Source organism: Apiospora aurea (genome assembly GCF_038362705.1).
Source record: "Apiospora aurea strain CBS 24483 chromosome Unknown utg000006l_segment0_segment0, whole genome shotgun sequence".
Classification (NCBI taxonomy): domain Eukaryota; kingdom Fungi; phylum Ascomycota; class Sordariomycetes; order Amphisphaeriales; family Apiosporaceae; genus Apiospora; species Apiospora aurea.
Genome location: NW_027117393.1, coordinates 4,810,196 through 4,831,325, shown reverse-complemented (window position 1 = coordinate 4,831,325; position 21,130 = coordinate 4,810,196). Strand labels below are relative to the sequence as shown.

General features: G+C 54.5%; 5 protein-coding genes across 5 annotated transcripts; all 5 read right to left on the bottom strand.

Annotated features, from left to right (window-relative positions):
- Positions 1-76: 76 nt before the first annotated feature.
- PG986_010073 (flavohemoprotein) lies at positions 77-1,765 on the bottom strand (the record flags this gene model as incomplete). The annotated part of the gene is made up of 2 exons (XM_066846295.1): positions 77-96; positions 598-1,765. 2 exons carry the CDS (start codon positions 1,763-1,765, stop codon positions 77-79), a joined length of 1,188 nt encoding a protein of 395 aa, XP_066698693.1.
- A 3,859-nt stretch (positions 1,766-5,624) lies between these two features.
- PG986_010072 (trehalose-phosphatase) lies at positions 5,625-8,343 on the bottom strand (the record flags this gene model as incomplete). The annotated part of the gene is made up of 9 exons (XM_066846294.1): positions 5,625-6,258; positions 6,329-6,455; positions 6,517-6,539; positions 6,597-6,683; positions 6,753-7,009; positions 7,104-7,285; positions 7,358-7,638; positions 7,681-8,162; positions 8,239-8,343. The coding sequence occupies 9 exons, from the start codon at positions 8,341-8,343 to the stop codon at positions 5,625-5,627; spliced, it is 2,178 nt and encodes a 725-aa protein (XP_066698692.1).
- A 1,856-nt stretch (positions 8,344-10,199) lies between these two features.
- PG986_010071 (uncharacterized protein) lies at positions 10,200-12,071 on the bottom strand (the record flags this gene model as incomplete). The annotated part of the gene is made up of 6 exons (XM_066846293.1): positions 10,200-10,956; positions 11,032-11,269; positions 11,324-11,511; positions 11,579-11,621; positions 11,679-11,867; positions 11,939-12,071. 6 exons carry the CDS (start codon positions 12,069-12,071, stop codon positions 10,200-10,202), a joined length of 1,548 nt encoding a protein of 515 aa, XP_066698691.1.
- A 4,198-nt stretch (positions 12,072-16,269) lies between these two features.
- Positions 16,270-18,567, bottom strand: PG986_010070 (uncharacterized protein; the record flags this gene model as incomplete). Its single annotated transcript, XM_066846292.1, has 1 exon — positions 16,270-18,567. The coding sequence occupies one exon, from the start codon at positions 18,565-18,567 to the stop codon at positions 16,270-16,272; it is 2,298 nt and encodes a 765-aa protein (XP_066698690.1).
- A 1,405-nt stretch (positions 18,568-19,972) lies between these two features.
- On the bottom strand, positions 19,973-20,983 carry PG986_010069 (uncharacterized protein; the record flags this gene model as incomplete). The annotated part of the gene is made up of 1 exon (XM_066846291.1): positions 19,973-20,983. One exon carries the CDS (start codon positions 20,981-20,983, stop codon positions 19,973-19,975), a length of 1,011 nt encoding a protein of 336 aa, XP_066698689.1.
- Between the last annotated feature and the right edge of the window lie 147 nt (positions 20,984-21,130).

Genomic DNA, 21,130 nt, shown 5'->3' with positions numbered 1-21,130 from the left:
CGAAAGTGCATTACCTGCTTACTTGATCACTTAGTCAGCCAGAGATCATCACGGGACTGCCCTTCCACACAGCCAACTACACGGTCGTAATTGGCACTGCATGCACACGTGCATGCCATCGCGAGCACATGAAGCGTTAGTTGCTTTTTCGGGCTCACCCGAACAGCTCATGCGTGCATGACGCGCTTCGTCCTTGGAAGCGACAGCCACCCTCTTTACGGTGTAGCTGTGCGCCCCCAGGAGGCTGAACAAGCCACCAATCCTGGGGTGACAGCTGGCTATGTATCACGGATGCGGTACCCACCATGCATGAGGAGGTAAGCTAGTCGTCAACAGGCAGATTCTGAAAGTTCACGACGATTTACCGCTCTCGAAAATGAAAATAATTGAAAACGTAAATGCTGTGGTTCTTATCTATTGTTACACGTAAAAGGGGCGGTGGTATCAAGAACACCATCCGGGGAATTGTATGGTGCCGTAACTCCGAGAAAAGCAAGGTCTTTCTACTCTCCATCTCCGACTCCAAACACCTCCATATGTATCCTGCTCTCGCTAACTCCTGCCTTGACAAGATACTGCTGGATATCCCGCATGAACGCGGGGGTCCGCAGATGTAGTAGTTGGCCTCGGGGTCATCGAGGAACAGTCCCTGTTTGCGGTCAACCTTATCCAGGTCCATTCGGCCGGTAAAGTGGTAGTCGGCCCCCTTGACCTCATCGTCCTTGACGTTGTTCTTGAAGATGGTCGCCTTGACATTGGGGTTATTCTCGCAAACGTCGCGGACATGACTGGCGAAAGCCTGGACCTCGGTGCTGCGGGCGCCGTGCACCCACGAAACGGGTCGGGTGGAGCCCTCGGCGACCGTGGAGTTGAGGATGGAGACCATGGGCGTGACGCCGACGCCCGCCGAGATGAGGGCGATGGGTGACTGGCTGCCTGTCTTGGGCTCGACGGAGAAAGTGCCGGCAGGATGAGTGATCTCCACGACGTCGCCCTCGTTGTAGTCGTTGTGCAGGCGGTTGGAAATGAGACCGGGTACACCGCCCTCTTTACCAGCGTCGCGCTTCACGCTGATGCGGAAGCAATCCTGCCCAGGTACATCACTGAGGGAGTACTGGCGGGGCTGCATGCAGCCGAGCTCCGGTACGTGCATGTGGACACTGACGTACTGGCCGGGCTTGAATTCGGGCAGGGGCAGCTTGCCGTCCTCGGGGGTGAGGTAGAAGCTGGTGATCTCGGAGGACTCGGGGACCTTCTTGGCGATCTTGAACTTACGCCAGCCGTTCCAGCCCGCGGCGCTCTTTTCCTGCTCGGCGTAGATGCTGGCCTCGAGCCCGATGAAGATGTCGGCCAGAGCCTGGTAGGCCGCAGTCCAGGCCTCGGCAACGGCGGGCGTGACAGCGTCGCCCAAGACTGCGGCAACGGCGGCGATGAGGTGCTCGCCGACGATAGGGTACTGGTCGGCTCTGATCATGAGACTGACGTGCTTGTGAGCAATGCGGGCGACAGCGTCAGACAGTTGGCCAAGGTCGTCGATGTAGCTGGCGTAGGCGAAGACGGCGCCGGCCAGAGCTCGAGGCTGCGTGCCAGTCTCTTGGCTGGTCTTGTTGAACACATTGTGCAGCTTCGGGTGGGCGCCCAGCATGTTCTTGTAGAAAAGAGAGGTGATCTCCTCGCCATGGGCCTTGAGGGCGGGCGCCGTCGACTTGACGATGGCAATCTGCTCTGGCGTCAGGGGCGCCGAGACTTTACCGGTGGCAGCCATAATGTGTTGGTGTTGGAATGTTTAGGGGCGGAAGAGTGAAAGGGTGACTCAATGTTCCAAAGTAGTAAGTATGTCGGGGTGCGGGCTTGAGGTAAATATAGAGACATGCATCAGGGTCACATTCGCCTCCTACCTTATATAGTCGGGTGTATGGTGCCTTTAGTCAGTAAGGGGTTCATCGTGAACAGCAGCACCATGGTAGGAACGGCAGACGTTAGACAGTCAATCAGCGCGGAGATAGCAAACCCTTCTTTGTCATATTCTGCTACGGTTCCACCCGTGCATCGCATGTTTCGCGAGTAGACGAGTCCACGAAATGCCTCCATCATCGCCAATTTGGCATTGATATACATTAGCAATTGTCGCACCACTTTTTCTGCACCGGCGGTAAAGGGTTTGCTGCTGTCAAGAGCGAGTCTGGAGCTGGCAGGGCTGGCGGCGTCTTGTGCTTGACAATTGGGTCTTTGTTAGTGGCTGCGGGCGTGGTCGCGGTGCCCACTTGCCGTCCGGTCGTTCTCGTGCGGTAACGACTTCTCCGCGGGGGGGAAGGCCACCGAACATCAAGTTCTTCTTTTTTGGACGGCTCGGGAAACTCGGGGTTTCGTTTTCGTATCCAACCCAAGGGAATCGGGAATCAATTCCAATTTCGACCCTACTTTCAGGCATGGTTTGGCTTACCATATGTTGACGGATTGCCATTACGTTACTGGCCAAGACCGCCGGTAAGCATTTTGGTAATTGGTGCTGTAATTTTTGTCAGGCGGCTTCATTCCTCACCTTCCAGCGCCAAAGCCCACGTGCCGCTGACTGACGGATCGGAATCGATTGAGTAGCAAACCGTCTTCGGGTAATAAAACAAGAAAGTGGGCATGCCATGTACTCCGATTCAATACCTAGCTTCACATGCACGAGTTGATGTAAATGGGGAGTTGTGTCAAGATAGAAGAAGGGCCTGAGATTGTTTGAAAAGCTATCATTGGCAGGCACGGTAGGCACGTTGGCACGGTAGGCACGTTGCATTAGTTGCCCACGAGCAACTGCCAACTGCCACAAATCACGCCGGCCAGCCGGGGTTGGGGCAACTGCCGTCCAGCGTTCCAAACAAAACACAATGGATGCCCGTAGATTGATGCATCATCCATTCGACATGATTGAGGTTGTCGACGATTGGCCAAAAAAAAGAACCGAATACCCTTCGAGGGTAATAATCAGCCTTCCGACTCCGCCCACGGTTCATTGGCTGGCTGCTGTCTTCCCCCAGACGGGTTTGGCTTTTTGCGGTTCCTCCCGATTCCCAAGACGGCGGATGGCTTAGCGCAGGGCCAAGAGGGCCAAGGCGAAAAAAACAAGACCAAATGCGGCTGAAGGGGAAAAATCTATTGAATCACCCACCACCAACATGGCGCCAGGTCGTACGATTGCGTTCTGACAGTTTGCCTACCTAGGATGTAAGCAGGTCCCCTAGCAGTAATCACCGACTGACAAATCCAGTGACGACGACGGCCAGGACGGGGTATGCAGCAGCGTCGTCTTCAGCCCCGTGTTCTGGCGAGCTGCGCGGAGATGCTGACGTTCCGCGGGGACTTCCGTCTGCGCTGTTACTCAGACGCCGCGATTTGACCGACTGATATTTGGATGCAAGATGGCTTTGGGGACCTGACCCATGATCCATGGAGCCGGGCTCCGTCTGTCCATCTGCATCATCTCGCATCTTCTATCGAAACGCCAATTCGCAATTGTTTCCTCGGGCTACGATGCAATGCTACTCTGGCTTACTGACATGGCGAGCGCATGCACCGCAGTAAACAAACTTACGTCAATGGGGTCGACCACTATGCCAATCCATCGGAAGATGATGTGCAGTCAACGCCAAGGCTGGATTGATTTGCCAGAATGACCATGCACACACCGCGGAAGATCCGGCTTCAACCGCGATGCAGATCATCCATCCATTCTCAATGAACATTGGGACCAAAAACGGGACGTTCTGAGCATGATTTCTTTTACCATCTGCTCAACGTAAGTAGGTCTATCTCGTCCTCAACCACTGGTTCACCATCGATCCGATGAATGCGATATACGTGGGGGAGGATGTAACTGTCCGTCACTCTGTGATTCCCGCCTGTGACCAGCCGTCCATCACGACCCCCCCCCTTTCGTCGCTCTCTGCTCCAACCCCCAAAAATCCCAACTGACTGCCCAGGGCCTCGGGATTTCGAAGCCTTCACCTTGGAGAAAATTGGCCAACTTTTCGAAGGCCCCTTCTGCCGAATGCAACCTGAACCACGCCCACACACCATCAAGTATCATGCCAGCAGTCAAGCAGGCAAGATAAAAGTTGTTACGTAGACGCGCGCAACCCCACAGAAACCAACACACCACCCGCAGCAGCCGCAACATCCAGCCGCAGCGCCCGCAGCGCCCGCGGCAATCTTCTCCCCCCTTTCCCCGATCCCAGAAATGCCTACCCCCTTTCCCCGAAAAAGCACCCTCTTCTCTTCTTTGTGCAGAAATCGCAACACCTTCGAGCTGCCCAGCTTTGCCCTCGTGCGACCGCACGAGAAGTGTGTCTGCCCAATCCGCCATGCATGTCTCACCAGGGGCTCGATGCTGCTGCTACCCGTCTACCTAGATCGAGGAGGGAGGCGTCCTTGCTTTGCATGCGATCACGTCGTCGGGTCCTTTCTTCATGTATGTTTATCCCCCTCTGCAGAAACCCACCTAGGCATAGTGTCTGAGCTGTGTGCGCCCACCGGATCCCCTCCTGCTTCCCCGATCGAGGCAAGCAAGTAGCCGGGGGCATGTCTGCTCGCCCCAACAAGGGGGAAAGCTCGACGTGGTGCGCGTCTAAAGCTGCCTGTCGCCCCCTCCCTTCCTTTTGGACCAGACCAAGCCCCGATGTCTCGGGTTCCCGCTGGGCATATAAATTGCTCGCATATATGCCGTCGCAATTCACCATTCACCTCCTGATGTCAAGGCGGGAAGCAGCGGTAGTCCGTCTACGAGGCTGCGGAATGCAGGACCTGGGTCGAGCTTGATCATTCCCACGTCACGGCCTGTTCCCAGCCAATCCCTTGAATCCCTCTGCTGGTTCTCCAACGGAGAAGTCCCGTGCTTTGATGGTGAAGTCCGACCTCTATTCACATTCGAAGCAGGGAAGGATGCCAGGGAGGATACTTTAGCTCTTGGCTGGGCGGAGCTACATATCGGTCGATACATGGTAAGCGCACTGCGTGTCTTGCGGATGGTTATGTACTCTCTGTTGGTTGCCTGCAGGAGTAAATACACGTACCTGATCGCCATGGTACCAGCCCGGCCCGCGATACACCCTGATGCCGCATGGTAGACTGGGAGTGAGTGGCCTCGGCAGCAAACCCCCTGACATTGCTGAGACTCCCTCCTCTCAATGGCCCGAGCCTGGATAGGTACATTCCTATACCGTTGATAGCCGGCCATCTATTTCCACGTAACCCATCCCGTTCAGATATGTAGCAGGATATTCAAACGATTGGGGCCCCAACATGGAGATGCAATAAGACAAGTAGGTAGGTCATGCCAAATGTATGTGTACCTGTGTAGACACGAAGCTCTCTAGAATCAATCGAGACGTGTATCGCCGTGTACGTGTGTGTATCCGTATGTGAGGAGAATGCACCAAACCAACCATTACTCAAACATGGAAATCCAACGACCCATCATCATCGTGAACCTCATCCGTCTCATGGACCACCACGTAACCAATCAGAACATATCAACGTGACCAGAAAGCAACCAAACCCAACCGTGAACTCCCCTTAGCATTATCCCAAGCAGTCAAACAGTGCTCACATGCGCACTCGCCTTCACCTAGGCCGCTCCTCTACTTAGTCCCATTAATAGCCAAAACCTTCTCCTCCGTATACTTCCGCGGCAATTTATTCTCCCCCTCCTCGTACGGGAACCCGGCCTCCTCCCGCGCCATATCATTGATCCAACAATGCTTCGGCCGCAGCGCGTTCGCCCTGCCACCGTTCGCCTTGATCGCCGCGATCGCCGCCCACTTGCTCGCGAGGTAGTACCACGCCAGCGCGTTGCCGGGCGTGCCGACTTCATCACTGACCAAATCGCGCGCAGCCTGGCTCATGCGGCGCCAGAGCTCCTCGTCCGTGAACAGGTCCGTCAGGTGCTCCGCCACTTGCATATAGTCGCCCGGCTGCACGAGGTAGCCGTCGACGCCGTCGTGCACCTGGAGCGGGATGCCGCCCGCCAGCGTCGCGATGACGGGGCGGCCCGCGTGCAGCGCCTCCGAGACCTTGACCTCGAACCCCTCCCGTGTTGACAGCTGCAGCACCACCTTGGCCTTAGCAATGAGAGTGTTGAGCAGCTGGTCGTTGGCGTCGAGGCGCATGACGCTGATGTCGCTCGCGAGGTGGGCGTACTTCTTCTCGATCTGGTCCAGGGTCTGGTCGTAGATCATGTTGGCGTCCGGGTCATCGACCGAGCTGTTTCCGGCGCTATTTAGGGATCGAAAGTTAGCTACGCTAGTCTTCGTAATTGGGAGACCGGATGGGAGGGCGGACTTACACGACCAGTTGCGGGGGAAAGTCGATGCCTGCGGCGAACGAACGCTTGCGGAACTCGCCGTATGCATCAATCACGGTCGGAATGCCCTTGGCAGGGTCGAATCGAGCGATCTGGACAATGTAGTCTCCTGATGATATGGTCAGTATGAGATGTAAAGCTCGTTACTAGTCATATGGGGCTCTACTCACGTCTGGGATACTCCAACTTCGTCCTACGTAATTATGTTAGCGACAATGAAATACATTGAGAGATATGCTTTTCAACTTACATCTGGTGAGCATTGCATTGCACATTGTACTGGTTACCGTAGTAGCCAGAGTCCCAGTCGTTCATGGGCTTGTTCAGACCATCCAGCCTGCACGCGCAACCATCAGTCAATATACGGTACATGGGGAAGTTCGCTGATCTGCCTAGATTGGCTTACCAATCAGTGGTTGCTGGCATGTATCCCACGATCTCATGGGGCACGTTGTAGGGAACAAACTCCGGGATGGGGTGGCTGATGAAGCTGTCGGCCAACTTGATGTTGTTCCAAAGGAAATCCCAGACTTCGGCCTGAGGGCTACCTTCCTTGGCAACCAGATCGCTGCGGATCTGGATGTGCGATCGGTAGAGGACGGGTCGATCGGGGGTAAGTTCCTTGATCATGGGAATTATGCCGGGCATTTGGGGATCGTCAACCTATTAGAAACAAAGTTAATGCGACTACTCTCTTCAATTCGGGTAGATGCAGGTGAGAAGCAACAGTTACTTACAATGATAACGTGGGCGCCACCCTCCTCGGGGGTCGAAGGGGACCGCCCTCGCTAAGCCAGTAGCGTTTGGCATTGTCTTGGATCCATTGGGTGATGGTGTTCATCTCCTCCTTGGAGAGGCGCTGATCGGGATCCGCAACTCCTTGCAGGATGTTGTGCATATTCTTGGTGCTTCGGAAGACTCCAGGCCGAGGCTTGGGGACTTTGGTGGCATAGTATCAGCTGGTGCGTCCATATTCAAAAGGTCATCAAGTTAGGATGTCGCATTACTTACCATACCAGTTGAGGTCAACGTCCAGGATCTTGGACAAACGAACGAGAGCATGGCGCATGAGGGCCACGCCGCCGCCCTGGGGCGTCGAGCTGAAGAAGCCGATGCGGAGCTTCTTGTCCTTAAGGTCCTTGGTGTAGTGCATAAGGGACTTCCAGGTGGCGGCGCCGACAGTCTTCTTGTGATCCTCGGCGGTGTTAAGGCGGGCCTGGAAGCCGCCGTCGACCTGTACGGCCCCACGCCACCCGACCTGCAGCAGCGGCACCATGGACGGGCCAAAGTTCCTATCGCGAAGAGGTCAGAAAAGGTGTTTGTTTGTTCATAACCCAAAACAAGCATCTTCTTCATCGCCGTCGTCGTCGTCCTCTTCTCCTATAGGAAAACTGCGGAACGGGGAAGGGGGCGCAGAAACATACATGATGCACTTCCTGGCCATGGAGTCGGCCTGCTCGTCGACGCGCTTGTCGTCCCAGCGGCCGATGGTGGAGTGGTGGTGGACGTGGACGCTGGGCTCGATGACGATGGGGATGATGTCGACCTCGAGCCAGAGGCGCGAGCAGAGCGTCGGGCTCAGCTCCGTCAGGTGCGTCGGCAGGCCGCTGCCGATGAGCTTGGAGAAGTTGTCCTGCTCGTACTTGAGGACGTGCCGGATCACGCAGTCGGCGACGACGTCGCGCGTCGGGTCCGCCGGGTCCGGCTGGATGTGCTCCTCCCAGAAGTCGACTAGGTAGGTCTGGTCGTGGGCCGCGAGGGCCACGATGAAGCTGCCGTCGTCGTTCTTGAGGGCCGAGACGCCCATGAAGAGGGTCTGCGATGATGATTAGCATAACATACAGAGTGGTTGCTTATCTGGGGATGTGATGTGGGTGTGTGGATGTACTTACCTTGAGGGTGGGCGCGAAGATGCCCTTCTGATCCACGGCTTGGCTCAGACGGCGGTTGTGGTGTGCAGATGCACGTCTGGAGAACTTGTGCTGGAACTCCTCCATGATGATTTGTTGTGGTATGAATGTGTGGTTCTGGTTTGCAGACGAAGATGTGAATGAATGATGACTGTTCGGGAGTCAGAGATGCCTGCGGTCTACTGTAGTCTTTTTATATGAAAAACAAAAGGTGGCACTGCCAGGCCAGATGGTCTGTAGTATGTATGTTCTTCCGTGTATTCAATGTGCCTCTCGGGGTAGTAATTTAGTATCAGTGGAAGTGAGGCTGCCGTTGCTTACATTCAATGCACAGTGGTAACCTTGCAAGTGGCGGGCTGCAACATGAAAAAGCAACTGTTTACCTACTCTCTGCTTGGCTTCAATGGCCTGGGACGGGGAAGATTGGCATGGGCATGATTGAACGAAATTGCCGATGCTGACGTCTTCTGATCCGGATGGCCGGAACCTTTCCGACATGCCTTTTTTCTGGGGCCAGACTTCACCGAGCAGCTGAGTTGGCATGGGCAGGACTAGGAGCTCTCACGGGTTGGCGTCAGGATGACAAGTCGACTGATTTTGGAGGCGCGGAACCTGACGATGGATGCAACACGCAGTGATTGCATGTGTCCAGCCGGGAATACCCCACGCTAACCCACGCTTTCGCCATCGGCCCCTCAGCTCCCAGTCGGGCTAGGTTAGCAATTAAGAATTTAGGGGGGGCTGATCAGGGAATTCGGGGAGTGTTTAGGGGCCAGCCCAGCCTGCCAGCCCTGTAATTGGGGGGCCCTTGGGGAAACGAGCTAGGGGGCAAGCAGGCCTGGCACGGTGGCACCTGAGCATCCCCGCCCGCGGGCGGTGCCGGCAATCCAAAGTGGGTGGGATGTTGGTGGGTCGCCCAGAATCCCGGGATTCACTGAAGGTCTTGACGGATGCACACAGTGAACATCAAGGGTTTACCATTCCCATATGAATGCCAGCCAACACCCGCTCACCGACTTATTCTTACTGGTTAACAGAGCTCAATAAGCCAGACACGCGGTAACACAGGATGGTACGAGTCTCTGAACACGAATTGTGATGGGTATCCTGAACTCAATCAGCAGCGGTGTATCTTCCCGGGCTCCAGCACTGCCCAAGCAAGCATCCGGGCAAGATTCAACTCTCGAGATGCAGTACATATTAGGGATGGTGGGTGGTCTGATGGCTCATGGATCGTCTCCCCTTTCCCACTCTTTCCGCCTGGGGCCCCCGGATTGAAGTCGTGGGTACCTGTCAACCCCCCATCAATCCCCCCGTCCCGCCATGTAAGACATACCTCGCTCGGACACCTCTCGGGTATTGTGCTCGAAGCTCTGCTGACAATCGATTGTCTGGTCGTTCGATGCCACCTCTGTTTTACGGCTGTTTGCCGTCAACGTGCCAAAGCAATTCGCAAGGAGCAGTCGCTACTGAGTCAAGGCCAGCTCATTCAATCCGCGAGGCGCAGCAGTTCTCTGCTCATATAATCCTGATTTGATATACAGTATGTATCCAAGAGCCAATCTACATTCAGTCATGTGATGGACAGAGATTTGTCGCAACCCAATTTCGCCCCCTTTCTAGCATTTGGAGGTTCGCTTGCATGCAGCTACTGAACTTGGCATGGTGCATGCAATAGCCCTCGCTGCTACCTCCAACACAAGTCTTTCCAAGATAACTGAAGGGAGATTGTCTTTTCGGGATCTCAAAAATCATCCGAGGTTTGTAATCATGTATATCGGTTACATGAAAGAAACGTTGTATTAGTAGGAAATGACTTGAATGATTTACTTCAGGCGGTGAGCAGCTCATGACAAGTTACAGCTTCCTCCATCATCCGTTACTCTCTCGCTCTCTATCTCTTCCGTCTCTTGGGTATCTTGCACACATGGGGTATCATTCACTCAATGGCGGCCGTAATCAATCGATATGCTTGGCCTTCGCACTCCCCGTCCACTGCCCAGTGGTGTCCGCCTTGGACTTCCTCTCGCGACATAACTCCCTTGTTCTCTCATGATCGGCAGCATCGGCCCGGAGTCGTCGCTCTGCTCGGCTTGGGGCTGGTAGTACTCCTCTTGTGCCGAATTTAGGGACCGCATATGGTGCAGCGGGATCCCACCTTCGCCCTCCACCTCTACCCCCTGAACCCGGCCTCCCCGGTACTGCTGCCACTGGGGGCTGGGGCTGGGGCTGGGGCTGGGGCTGTTGCGCTCTCCCCAGAATGACCTGTTGTACCTCGACATGGCCACCACAGGCAGTGGCTTGTTGAGGTCGGGGGTTTTGATGGCCTCGCTTCTACCTGTGAGCGTCGTGTAGCTCCTCGTGCCGTCCAGTTGGTCAAAGAGTCCGCTCTCCGAGCCCGCGTGAGTTACAACTGGGACTGCTCGCTTCCTCCTTGGCCACCAAGGGATGCACCCACCCTTACTTCCCCCTTTGGTCCTACACCCCTGCGGCACAAAAATGTTGTACATGGCCTTCCTACATCCGGCGGTCGTGCCAAATACTAGAAAGACGAATATCCCCGGGGTATTACCAGGAATGAAAAGATAAAAAGTCAACCTTGCGCGCTCGACAGACAAGTCAGGCACGATCGACGCCGTGTCCTTCTTGGTATTCAGGACCGACTGAACCTGGAACAGCGTGTTGGTTACCTCAAACACCCTACGATCTGGTCAGCCCAATCGATCTTGCGTGGGGGCACATTACAAGTGCCGCTTCTCAGGTAGTGGCACTCACGCGAGAACAACAAAAGCACATGTGAATCGAACCATCAGCCAACGATCATACAAGCCCTGTCGCGTGGGGGTCTTGCCCTGACTCGATGACATCGTGTTGGTCGTGTTGGTCGTGCCACTTTGGTTTGTGTTGCCTGTACCCTGCTGGGGAGTCCAGTTGGTGATGCTCTTGCGCGAATTGATATACCTCGCCAAGATCGCAACTACGGTCCCACTGCCAATAGCGAGACTGATCATCACTGCGCAAGCGGTCAGTGCATTGTAACACATATGATAATCCGTATGCTACTCACATGGAAGGTCGGCAACCAGGATGAATACCAGGAAGTACGCCTGCAGCGCCGGGAGCCGCAGGAGGAGGATAGTCACCATCGGGAACATGATGGCTATCCACTTGCCGACAGTGTTGATGCGGCGCAGCAGGGGTCTCAATCGGCGCTTTGCCGAGAGCCCATATACCGTTTGCATGAGTTCTCCTGCCCTGTGATTGAGAGCTCTAGTCAGAATGCTTCAAGGCGATTCCATTGGCAGAGGGTCGATGAACCTACCAAAACATGACAAGCATGGCCTCAACACTGTACGAGTAATACTCTGTGGCATTGGGTTAGCCTTTAGATGTTTTGGGGCCTGCCGTTTATGCATACGTACGAAGGTAGTACAGGGCAAGGTCGAGTCCAATAGATCCATTGGCAATGGCGTTTTCCGGACTGTCGGGGATGTCCTTCTTGTGCTCGAACTGGGCTATCATAATGTCCCTGTACCATGTTATGTCGTGGGCTTGTTGTACGATGGACGCAGTCGTGCTGAACAAGGTGAAGAAAGACAGGATGGAAAGGTCTAAGTAGATGGCCACGGTCAGTATTCCACCATTCCCTTAGAGCAAACCCCATTGGCGATCGTCGACTCACAGGAGAGACCCTCGCGGTAGACGCGGGCCACCATTATGAACAACGCACTGCATGTCCAACTGATCGCAGCATAGATTAGGGAGATGGCCGCGGCGCCCTCGGCGCCGGCTGGCAATTGATTAATGCCTAGCATCGGGACCTGCCCCGTATGCCTACGGCGCGCACGGAAGGGAGCTCTTTGAGAAGTTTCAGAGGTAGGTATATTTGAAGTTCCGGTATAGGCAAAGAGGAGACCCAAGTGTTGCCTAAAATAGGGTGACCTAGGGAGGAGGGGATCGGCTATACATACTGCCCGCTCGAGCGCCAGCGGACGACACATCGTGGCGACCTAGGGCAGCGTAGGTAGGGAAGCATTGCGCGATGCTGGGACTCGAGGGATCCTTGGCGTAGAAGAGAGGGTGAGTGCGAGAGATAGAGATACCGGGTATTGGATGATCTGAGATGCATCGGTCGTAGTTCCTGAATAGATCCATGGTGCAACTCGGGCCCACCTGTGGCTGCCATTGGGTCTCATGGCTGCCAGGAGTAGACAAGCGTTGCATGCTGACAAGTGAGGAGTTCCCATCCCCCCTCTAGAGAGCCACATCTCTAAACAATGTCGGTAGCAGCTAAGAAGCAAGCTTAATCGGTGGGGTGACGTGAGTGCGGCAACGTGCCGCTCAGGCACAAGAGCAAGCAACGAGCGACATCCGTCTGTCATCTTCGGTATCGTCTCTGCCTGCCATTGGGATGTCGCAAGTAGTTCAGCCCGCGATAGCCGACTTCGGGACGCGATAGCAGTGCACAAGTTGTGATCAGATGTACCATCCCCGACACATACGTCGCTCTCTCTGGCCCGGCGCATGAGGTTTGGGATGGCTGGGGGAGAGGCAAGACTTGGAGAGAGGATGGCAGATGCCGGACGAGATGTCCCAATGCGGCCAGAACGCGGCATGGCGGCATTCTGATTCGGGAGAGCATATGGTGCCCTCATTCAGCCACATTGCAGTCGTTGCAGATGCAATTTAGCACACAGACTGTTCCAAGGGCCTTGAATCCAAGACGGCGGCGAGGGTGGCCTAGAACCTGGTGCTGCCATGCCCCTGGTCTCGGCGTGCCAAAAGGCCCGGACTTGGATTTCGTGCTGGGAGGGCGAGTCGAGGCTGCCATTGGACAATGGGACCTCGTGGGGGATCCAGGTGCGGGGATGTAGAAGCCGGGCTTACGGGTAGGTAGGCCCATTAGGCGGCCCTCACCCTCTAGGCTCTAGCAGGCTATTCACCTGTACCAATCTAACCTAGCAGTTGAAGTCAGGTGAGTAGAGGGGCCAGGGCACCCTCTCACCTCGGAAAAAAACTCCGCCAATTGAAGAATACCAATTCCAACATTTGCATGTCGTCTTTGGGAATGACGAACATCAGGATGCGCCACCAGTAACAGGTGTGACTGCAAGCAGGGCGGGTTACCCCGTATCTGCCGCAATCCAGTGGCCCGTTCAACCCCGTTGACGTCGTTCTCCCCCTGGAAGCTTCGCCATATGCAATACTTGCAGTCCAGGGCTGAAAGTCCACTGTCTTGCAGTTACTTACTGAAAGTACCTACTTAGTACTTAGGCGCACTGGGACGGGCGACTGGGGCGCTGCCTGCGAGGCCGGCAGCGGGCGGTGGACAGCGGGTACGCACGCAATTTCAGACATCAGACGAGACGATCGTCTAAGCCCACGAGATGCCAAGTCGCAAGGTCAGGAACAAACCGACGACGGCACGCTGCGACGCACACTGATGCAGGAAACAGCAGACATCCAAAACGGTGCGCCTTTTTCCTCTTCTCCCTCATCACCCAACAATCTGATTTGATGCAAAATCCTGTTGGGGCATCCAACCGGGGTGCATAGCCCGCCATCGACGGCCCTTCTGTCCTCTTGAGGAAGTTCGCTTTCTCCAAGGACTTGGCATGCAGCAACGACGCACTCGGTTCCTCGGCTGCCTCTCTTCTCGCAGGCGCAGATGGTCCTGTGGTCGCAATAGCCATTCACCGCATCTACCGCAACGACGACCGCTTCAGTGCAACCCCAATCTTGCTGCTGCTGCTGTTGCCTCGATTCTGTTATCTGATACCGTCCCCATTTTCCTGCGTTCACTCCAATATTTCAGCGGGCTTTGATGTTCTTCCGGCACACCTCAAACGAGATTGCCATCAGCCTCCATGATTCTGATCAATCATCTCTCCGGCTTACCGTCCGTTGCTCGCCGGTGGACGAACTAGTCTTGCACTTCTCTCGGCTCGACTTGAACACGAAGGAATCCAGGTCTAGGGTTTCGAAAATCTGACAGCCGAAGGGAAACCCCGCCAGAAGACCCTCTGAAACGAGCAGGGGTCGCTCGGCGGAAGATGCCCCTTGCGGGTGAGCAACCCCGTTGCACATGACAAGAGTGCATCCGCATCACACATTGTGCATGCATAGCTTCCATGCTGTGCTTGTTATACATGCACGATAACCACATACTTGGGCAAGTTCTTGGAGAGATATGCACCGGTGCGTTACATCTGAGATGGTGTTGTAACCGGCCCTTCTGAGCATAGTCGCCCAGACTGGTCAATGGGAGACTCGACAGGATCACCCACCCACATGTCCGGTAACGAACGAATCCTCTTTCTGGTAGATCTTACTTGCGGAGATTTTCCTATCGCGTAAGACACTTAACGACATTATCTTGATATCCGTCGATATGCGGTCTGGGGGTGGCAGATTCCGCTCAATGATAGATCTGGCTGCATCTCTTCAACATTGGACATGCACCTGCCCTCCTGGACGGACCCAAGATGCCCGGGTTGTACTCAGAATGGGGCCATAATCGCATTCTATGCAAGATTTCACGCAACTTTGCCTTTTCGGTGATGCCTACCGTTATCCACCTACCTAATATGGCAGGCATGCAGATACAAATCCCATACGAGCTCGAGCACATGGGCTTCCCTTAGAGGTCGGGTCCGAGCGAGGCTTTGGATTCGCCCGCTCAATTACAGGCAGTAGGAGGTCTTGGGAGACGCACGTCTACGCCATATACCTGATGTGTTTCATGCAAGCGCTCTATCCCTTTACGGAATCCGGAGTGCCTTCGCTTATAGGATAGACCAACCAAAGGAGAACTATTGCGCTCACTGTGAGAGGACAACAAACTGAACAGCTCCAAAGGAGGTGACTGGAGGGTAACTTCAGGTAGTCATCACGATCAACAGTTTCTTTTCTGCCTTGTCTCGCATGACTGTGCGTAACCATCTCCTCCAGTCTGCCAGTGGACAGTTTCGAACGAGACCAGCGCCTGAAACTTGGCAAAAGCAAATAGACACAAGAGCACGCTAGTTTTCCTGCCATATCCGAAACCCGTTGTTGGAACAACCAAAACCGTGGGAGGTACAAGGCAATGCTCATCACTAGAAGAAGGAAAAGTCACTGGTTGTTGCCCATCCTTCGGGGCGAGTTGTCCGTTCTCGGGGGGGCCGCGTTGCGGCTCCACTCCACTTGGGTAGATCGGTTGGCAGTATTGGTGACCGCGTAATCTTGCCTGGACTATTATGCAGCATTTCCTTTTTCTTTTGCTTCTTCTGTCTTGATGCCAGATCGGTTCAGAGGCTCTACATGCATGTGCATGATCGAATCTTCCGCTCGGGAAACATATACCAGCATACCGAAGGTGTTATCTTTGAGAATAAACTGTATATATACATGCATATATCCACGAAAGAAGCAGTAAAAGTGTGCTGTAAGCTAGCTGAATACCGGCCATCGTGGTTGGACTACTTGATTTGCAAGTAAGGCACTTCCAAGATATAGGCTTCAGAATTGTTAATCAACATCTGTAAGAACATCGTGACTTGGTTCCGGCTCAGAACTCGAAACCGGCCGATTAAAATACATATACTAATCAATCTGCAATTTAGGGACATTCTCGCTGCAGTCCATATATAGGCATATCCACAACACAGAGAATTAATCAGCCGGTGATGCGGTTGTATGTATACGTATATGTGTGTCATAGTAGTGTCTAAACACCCGAGGCAAAATAATTTGTCGGCTGTTTGCCGCAGCCGATCAAACTTATTTTTTTATTTTTATTTTATTTTTTGATCAAATAACATGATCAAATGACAGCCGCAGGTACGGACAGAACAACAGAAACAAATAACTTAAAACAGAGCAAAGCACTGGCATAAAGGGGGCTATCTAATATCTCTCGATACTGGCATCAATCGACCTACTGAACCTCAAAATATGGGATTAAATGGTAAGCGAAAAAGCAGGCTTGTAAAGAGGAAGCTTCGTAAATATCCTCGACGTCTCGACACTGAATCACTTCAACTGCCAAGTCCGCAGCACGCAGCTCTCTCCGAACGCCTGCTTGCTGCTTGTAGCCCGCATGTCGTCCCTTGGTAGCCTCCCTCCAACCACGGCATAGCCCACCCGTTGATGGTACTCACCATCAAGCTCTTCGAGGATTAGGCACTGCGCCTTCCAATTCGGTTCCGAAAGCCATCTTCCCTCCGAGGGATCTCTGTATCCAGGACGTCCACGGGCTGATATGATGGCTATATCGAAATCCCCACAGGCAACTTTCTCCCAGAGGACTTTAACGGGTAGTCTCCGAACGGAGCAGTCGATGAAGAATTCGGATGTGAGCACGCCGAAATCCATCTTGGCTGGGGATCCTCGACCTCCCGCCGCCGGCGTCGAGTTGTCCTCGTGAAAGCGGAATAGCTCAGGAGGCACGGTATGCGCCTTCAAGAACAGTACGTCAGCCGCTTCCAGTGATTCAGGGTCCTCGGCCATGCGATGAGCTGAGGGGGCATCGTCAGGATTAGTCGCGTGCTTTCGAGACGAAAAAGCCAGGGGAACATCTTCGATCGCTGGTTCGAATTGGCCCCGGGTATAACTATACGGGATCTGGAAAGAGGCCTTGGTCGTGTACTGGTGATTCAGGGCGGCGTAGCCAGCCCAAGACCAGGAGGGGAAGCAGTTCCGGCGACGCACTTCGACGAGGTCAAAGTGAAACAGCAAGCAATCTGCCCACATCTGTAGTTCTTGGGATAGGTGCCGACTCCCTTTTGACTGCGGCACTATTGTCGGTAGGCCATGAACGAATGCAAGGCTCGAGCGGTCACTAGGAGATGCTTTCCATAGACCCTTCGCCCACTGCACTTTGAGATACTCCAGACCAGCGGTGCAGGCAAGGACAGCATCTGTGTCAAACCGCAGGTTCCTCGCCCAGTACTTTCTCACCATGGTAGCATAATTCATCCAGAAGCTACCGTTGATCCTGTGGCGACCCATGCTGTAATCTGGGACGGGCGCAGTGTCGAAGCGGAATGTCCCGTTTGGGATGATCTGCCCTTTCATGACCTCTTTATCCCACGTCCCGGGGTTGCCTTCGGCATGAAGCCCCCCTCTGCACTGGAACACGTATTGGTCTTCACCAACGAACAGTAACCGGCGAGAAAGATATGCTTCTTGAAACGTCCACCCGCGACGGTTCCACAGGCAGTATTCCACTGCCGCCGAAGTGTTCTTTCGATATGATTGGACTATACAATCATCCAGCAAGAATGATGAGGCTGTCCGTCTTGGGTGACGCGCCACACCCGGAAGTCCATATGAGGCATCCTGCCCGCAAGCTGCTACAATGGTCAACTCAGCTCCGTCATAGATTCGACCCATGGATTTAATCTGCTGATGTTTTACTGCCGCATTGTCTTGATCAATGCAAAACTGATCCACCCAAAGGTATCGATAACCGAGGGCCTGTGTTAATTCGATGGCATCGTGAATAGCTCGGGGTAGTACCAAGGGAAGATGCCCTTCGTCTGCCCGGTGTATCGGTACCTGCCCCCAGACATAGCTAAGTGCAACATATTTCTCATCTGTAAAGAGATTGGTTTGTATGACACGGTTCCAGCAGTCGACAAGCAGCAATGGCGTCGGTTGCCGTGACAACAGGTTCTTATGACACGAAGCGTGGCCCCTGCTGCACCGCCTCAAGCACTTCTTGATTTCGTCATATGCCATCACCGTCTTCTTCGGCGTCGAAGTCGCCGCGTAACTGGGCCGGTGCTCAGCCCTCTGCACAGTGGGGAAGCCGCTCGCCCGGATCTGGTGGTCAATCTCGGTTCCGTAAAAGACCTCTTTCTTGACCGTGAACAGCTCCGGCACAATCGCCAGGCCAGCCACAACAGTATGCCGAGACCCGCCATCGAATCCTTCCGAATGGCGACGCGATTCGACGGCGTGAAGCGGATGGATGTATAAGCAGTCCTCTTTGGAAGATTGATGGACGGAAACCCGCGAGTCGAAAAGCATGATGCATAGTGGGCAGTCGTTGGTTGGTCTGGTCCGATACTTGGACCCCATTCTGGCAACACAGGTCGGCCAGCCCCCGGGGAATTTCCTATCGAGGACCGCTTGCTCGGCAAGCCATTGCATCGGACTTCGGAGATTCAGCTTGGAGCAGTCGTTGCATAGTGACACTTTGCAGGGCTGTTGTGTCATGGCATTCGAGTCCAGGGCTGAACCAACGTCCGAGTCCATAGCTTCGTCAGATTGAGTATCTCCTAGGTCCGAGTCCGAGCCTGAGACTGGGTCCAGGTCAATATTCATCTTGCGTGGATGGGTTTGGGGTTATCTGCTCTTAAAGATTCCAAGGATATCAAGTATGCCTCGAGAGGGGCCCATACCTGCGTTGCGGTTGGTCGTGGTATAATGCTGCGACAGTCTCGGCTGTTTGTGGACAGTATCACTGACGCAAATCAGACCGTCCTCCTGTAACGGAGGCATTCAGAGCGTACCGGGTTGGAGGCCAAGAGAAAGTCAGTCCTGATGGCGTTGAAGGCGACATATCTGTTTTAGGCAGAAGCGGTGGGGTTGATTACCCGGCGGCTGACGGGGGCGGTTCGCATCCGAGTTCGCCACATAATGCCAAAATCTGTTCTCTGTTCGTTGCTTTTCCTCAAGCAGATCCACGGGTCAGGCTGGCCGCCCAAGCACTCGTAACAATACCAGAGCGAGCTACGTTAGTTTCGGATGGTGCGACAATACCGATTTCGGTGGTCTTAAGCCGAACTGGAAGCTCACGACTACGATTTGGAGGCGATGGAGTTCCTGATGGGCGTGGCCTTGGATAGAAGCGGCTTCCACTATATGAACATAGCATAGGCCTCACATTCAGTCGCGGTTGAAACGGTCGGCTATCGAGACGGCTCCATGAAGTCAAGACTATCAAGTGACACCAGCGGCGTTGTCAACTGCTAGGACTGGGTGGCGGTCCCGAGAGTATCTCACAGAACTCGCGACAACGTCGACTTCTTTAACCCGTGCGTTTCCGCATGGCCCGGACCAGTTTGAACAGGATCTGGGGCGCAAGTGTATGGTTTTCTCTTTGTTCTGCTTGGTCTCGGGGGTCCCGGACACGGGTCCGATTGAGCTGACTGATGGCAAGGGATGGCGCCCGAAACCGCCACATTCCAGCATTTCGAGAGCGCCAGAAATAGGAGCATCGAAAGCATCAAATAGTTCCAGTCTCCTAGAGAAAACGTAGGGGGTCGAAAACAGTCATATTATCGCATATTTTAGCAATTACAAGGTAGCATATGCGTATAAAACGAAAAAAAAAATTGAACTATTGACGGTTGTGGGGTTCGAACCCACGCTCGTTTCCGAAATGGTGGTAAACTTCACGTCTTAAAACCATCGCCTTAGACCTGCAATGATGTTAGTATACTTATCGATAAGATGGGGAACACGGGCCACGAACCACTCGGCCAAACCGCCTCTGCTTTGCATGGGAATAGCTTAAGCGTGTTTATCTCGTCGAGAGGGGTCGAGAAAACCTCTTGGCTTATGTTTAAAAAATGTTTTCGATTTCTTCCAAATGAGCAAAGAGTATCACCAATATTAAATAAATGAAAAACCATCTTATCAATACGAGAGCTCCTGGGACCTGTCAGATAAGTGATTACATGCTTGTCGCCGACCTGTGTTGTGTTATGAAGGTATCGCGGCGTCATCACGACCCCAAGTCAGAATCGCCGGCCTCCGACCGACAACCCCGGACAAAGGCCTCGACCGCCGCACTTGCCGCCTCCCTCCGTTCCAAGTGCACCCAGTGCCCCGAGTCCACCGTCACGACCTCCAACCCCGGCGCCCACGCCCGCAGCATCTGGACGTGCATCTCCCTCGACGACGCCGGCTCTTCCGGCACGACGAGCAGCGCCGGCATCGCGAGCCGCGCGCCCTCGAACCCCGCCTCGTCGCCCACTGACAGGTTCCGGTCCAGCATCTTGTAGTACTGCGCGGGGCCCAGGTATCCGCCCTCCCGACCGAACGTTGCCAGGTGCCGGCGCTGCAGCTCGGGAGGGTACCAGCTGCCTACCTTCTGCCTGCGGCCCTCTTCGACGAAGCTCTTGAAGCCTTGCAGCGGGTGGAAGTCGACTTCCCACGTTGCCGGGTCGTCGGCGAACAGGATATCCATGACGGATTGCGCGTGTCGCTCCATAATTCGCTGCGAGGCCGCGTCGCACGCGACGTAGGAGATGTAGCCCAGCATCTCCGTGCCGGTCGCCGCTTTCGTCATCGCGTTGATGGCGTCCAGGTCGAACGCCGTGCCGGGGCTCGACGGGCCGATGCCGAGGAATGCGACCGCCCGGAGACGATCGGGGTGGTAGATTGCGAGGCGCGAAAGAATGTTGGCGCCCCAGTCGTGGCCCACGCCCACGACCTGCCGGACCCCGACGTGATCGAGAAGCTCGGCGAGGTCCTGGCTCAAGGGCTTGAGTCGGTATTCGTTCGTCTCTGAGGGGCGGCTGCTGCCTCCGTACCCAAGCATGTCAGGCACGACTACGCCGTATCCCTTGGATTGGAAATGCCGGATCTGGAAGATCCAATCATCGATATGCGATGGCCACCCATGCAGCAGCAGGAGCGTCGGTTTATCGTCCCATGTACGCTCAATGTACACGAAGGAGTATGTATGCCCTCTGGATACAATAAATTTCCGACGAGGTAAGTTGAAATCCATGGTGAATGATGATTTGAATTCTGTTTGTCGGCTGTCGGTTCGCATATGTCTCGATCTCCACGACTACTCGTAATAACGGATCACCGAGATAGAGGCAATGATGTCGCTACACTGTCATATAGTTTGGATTGGGTTGCGCTCTTCTTT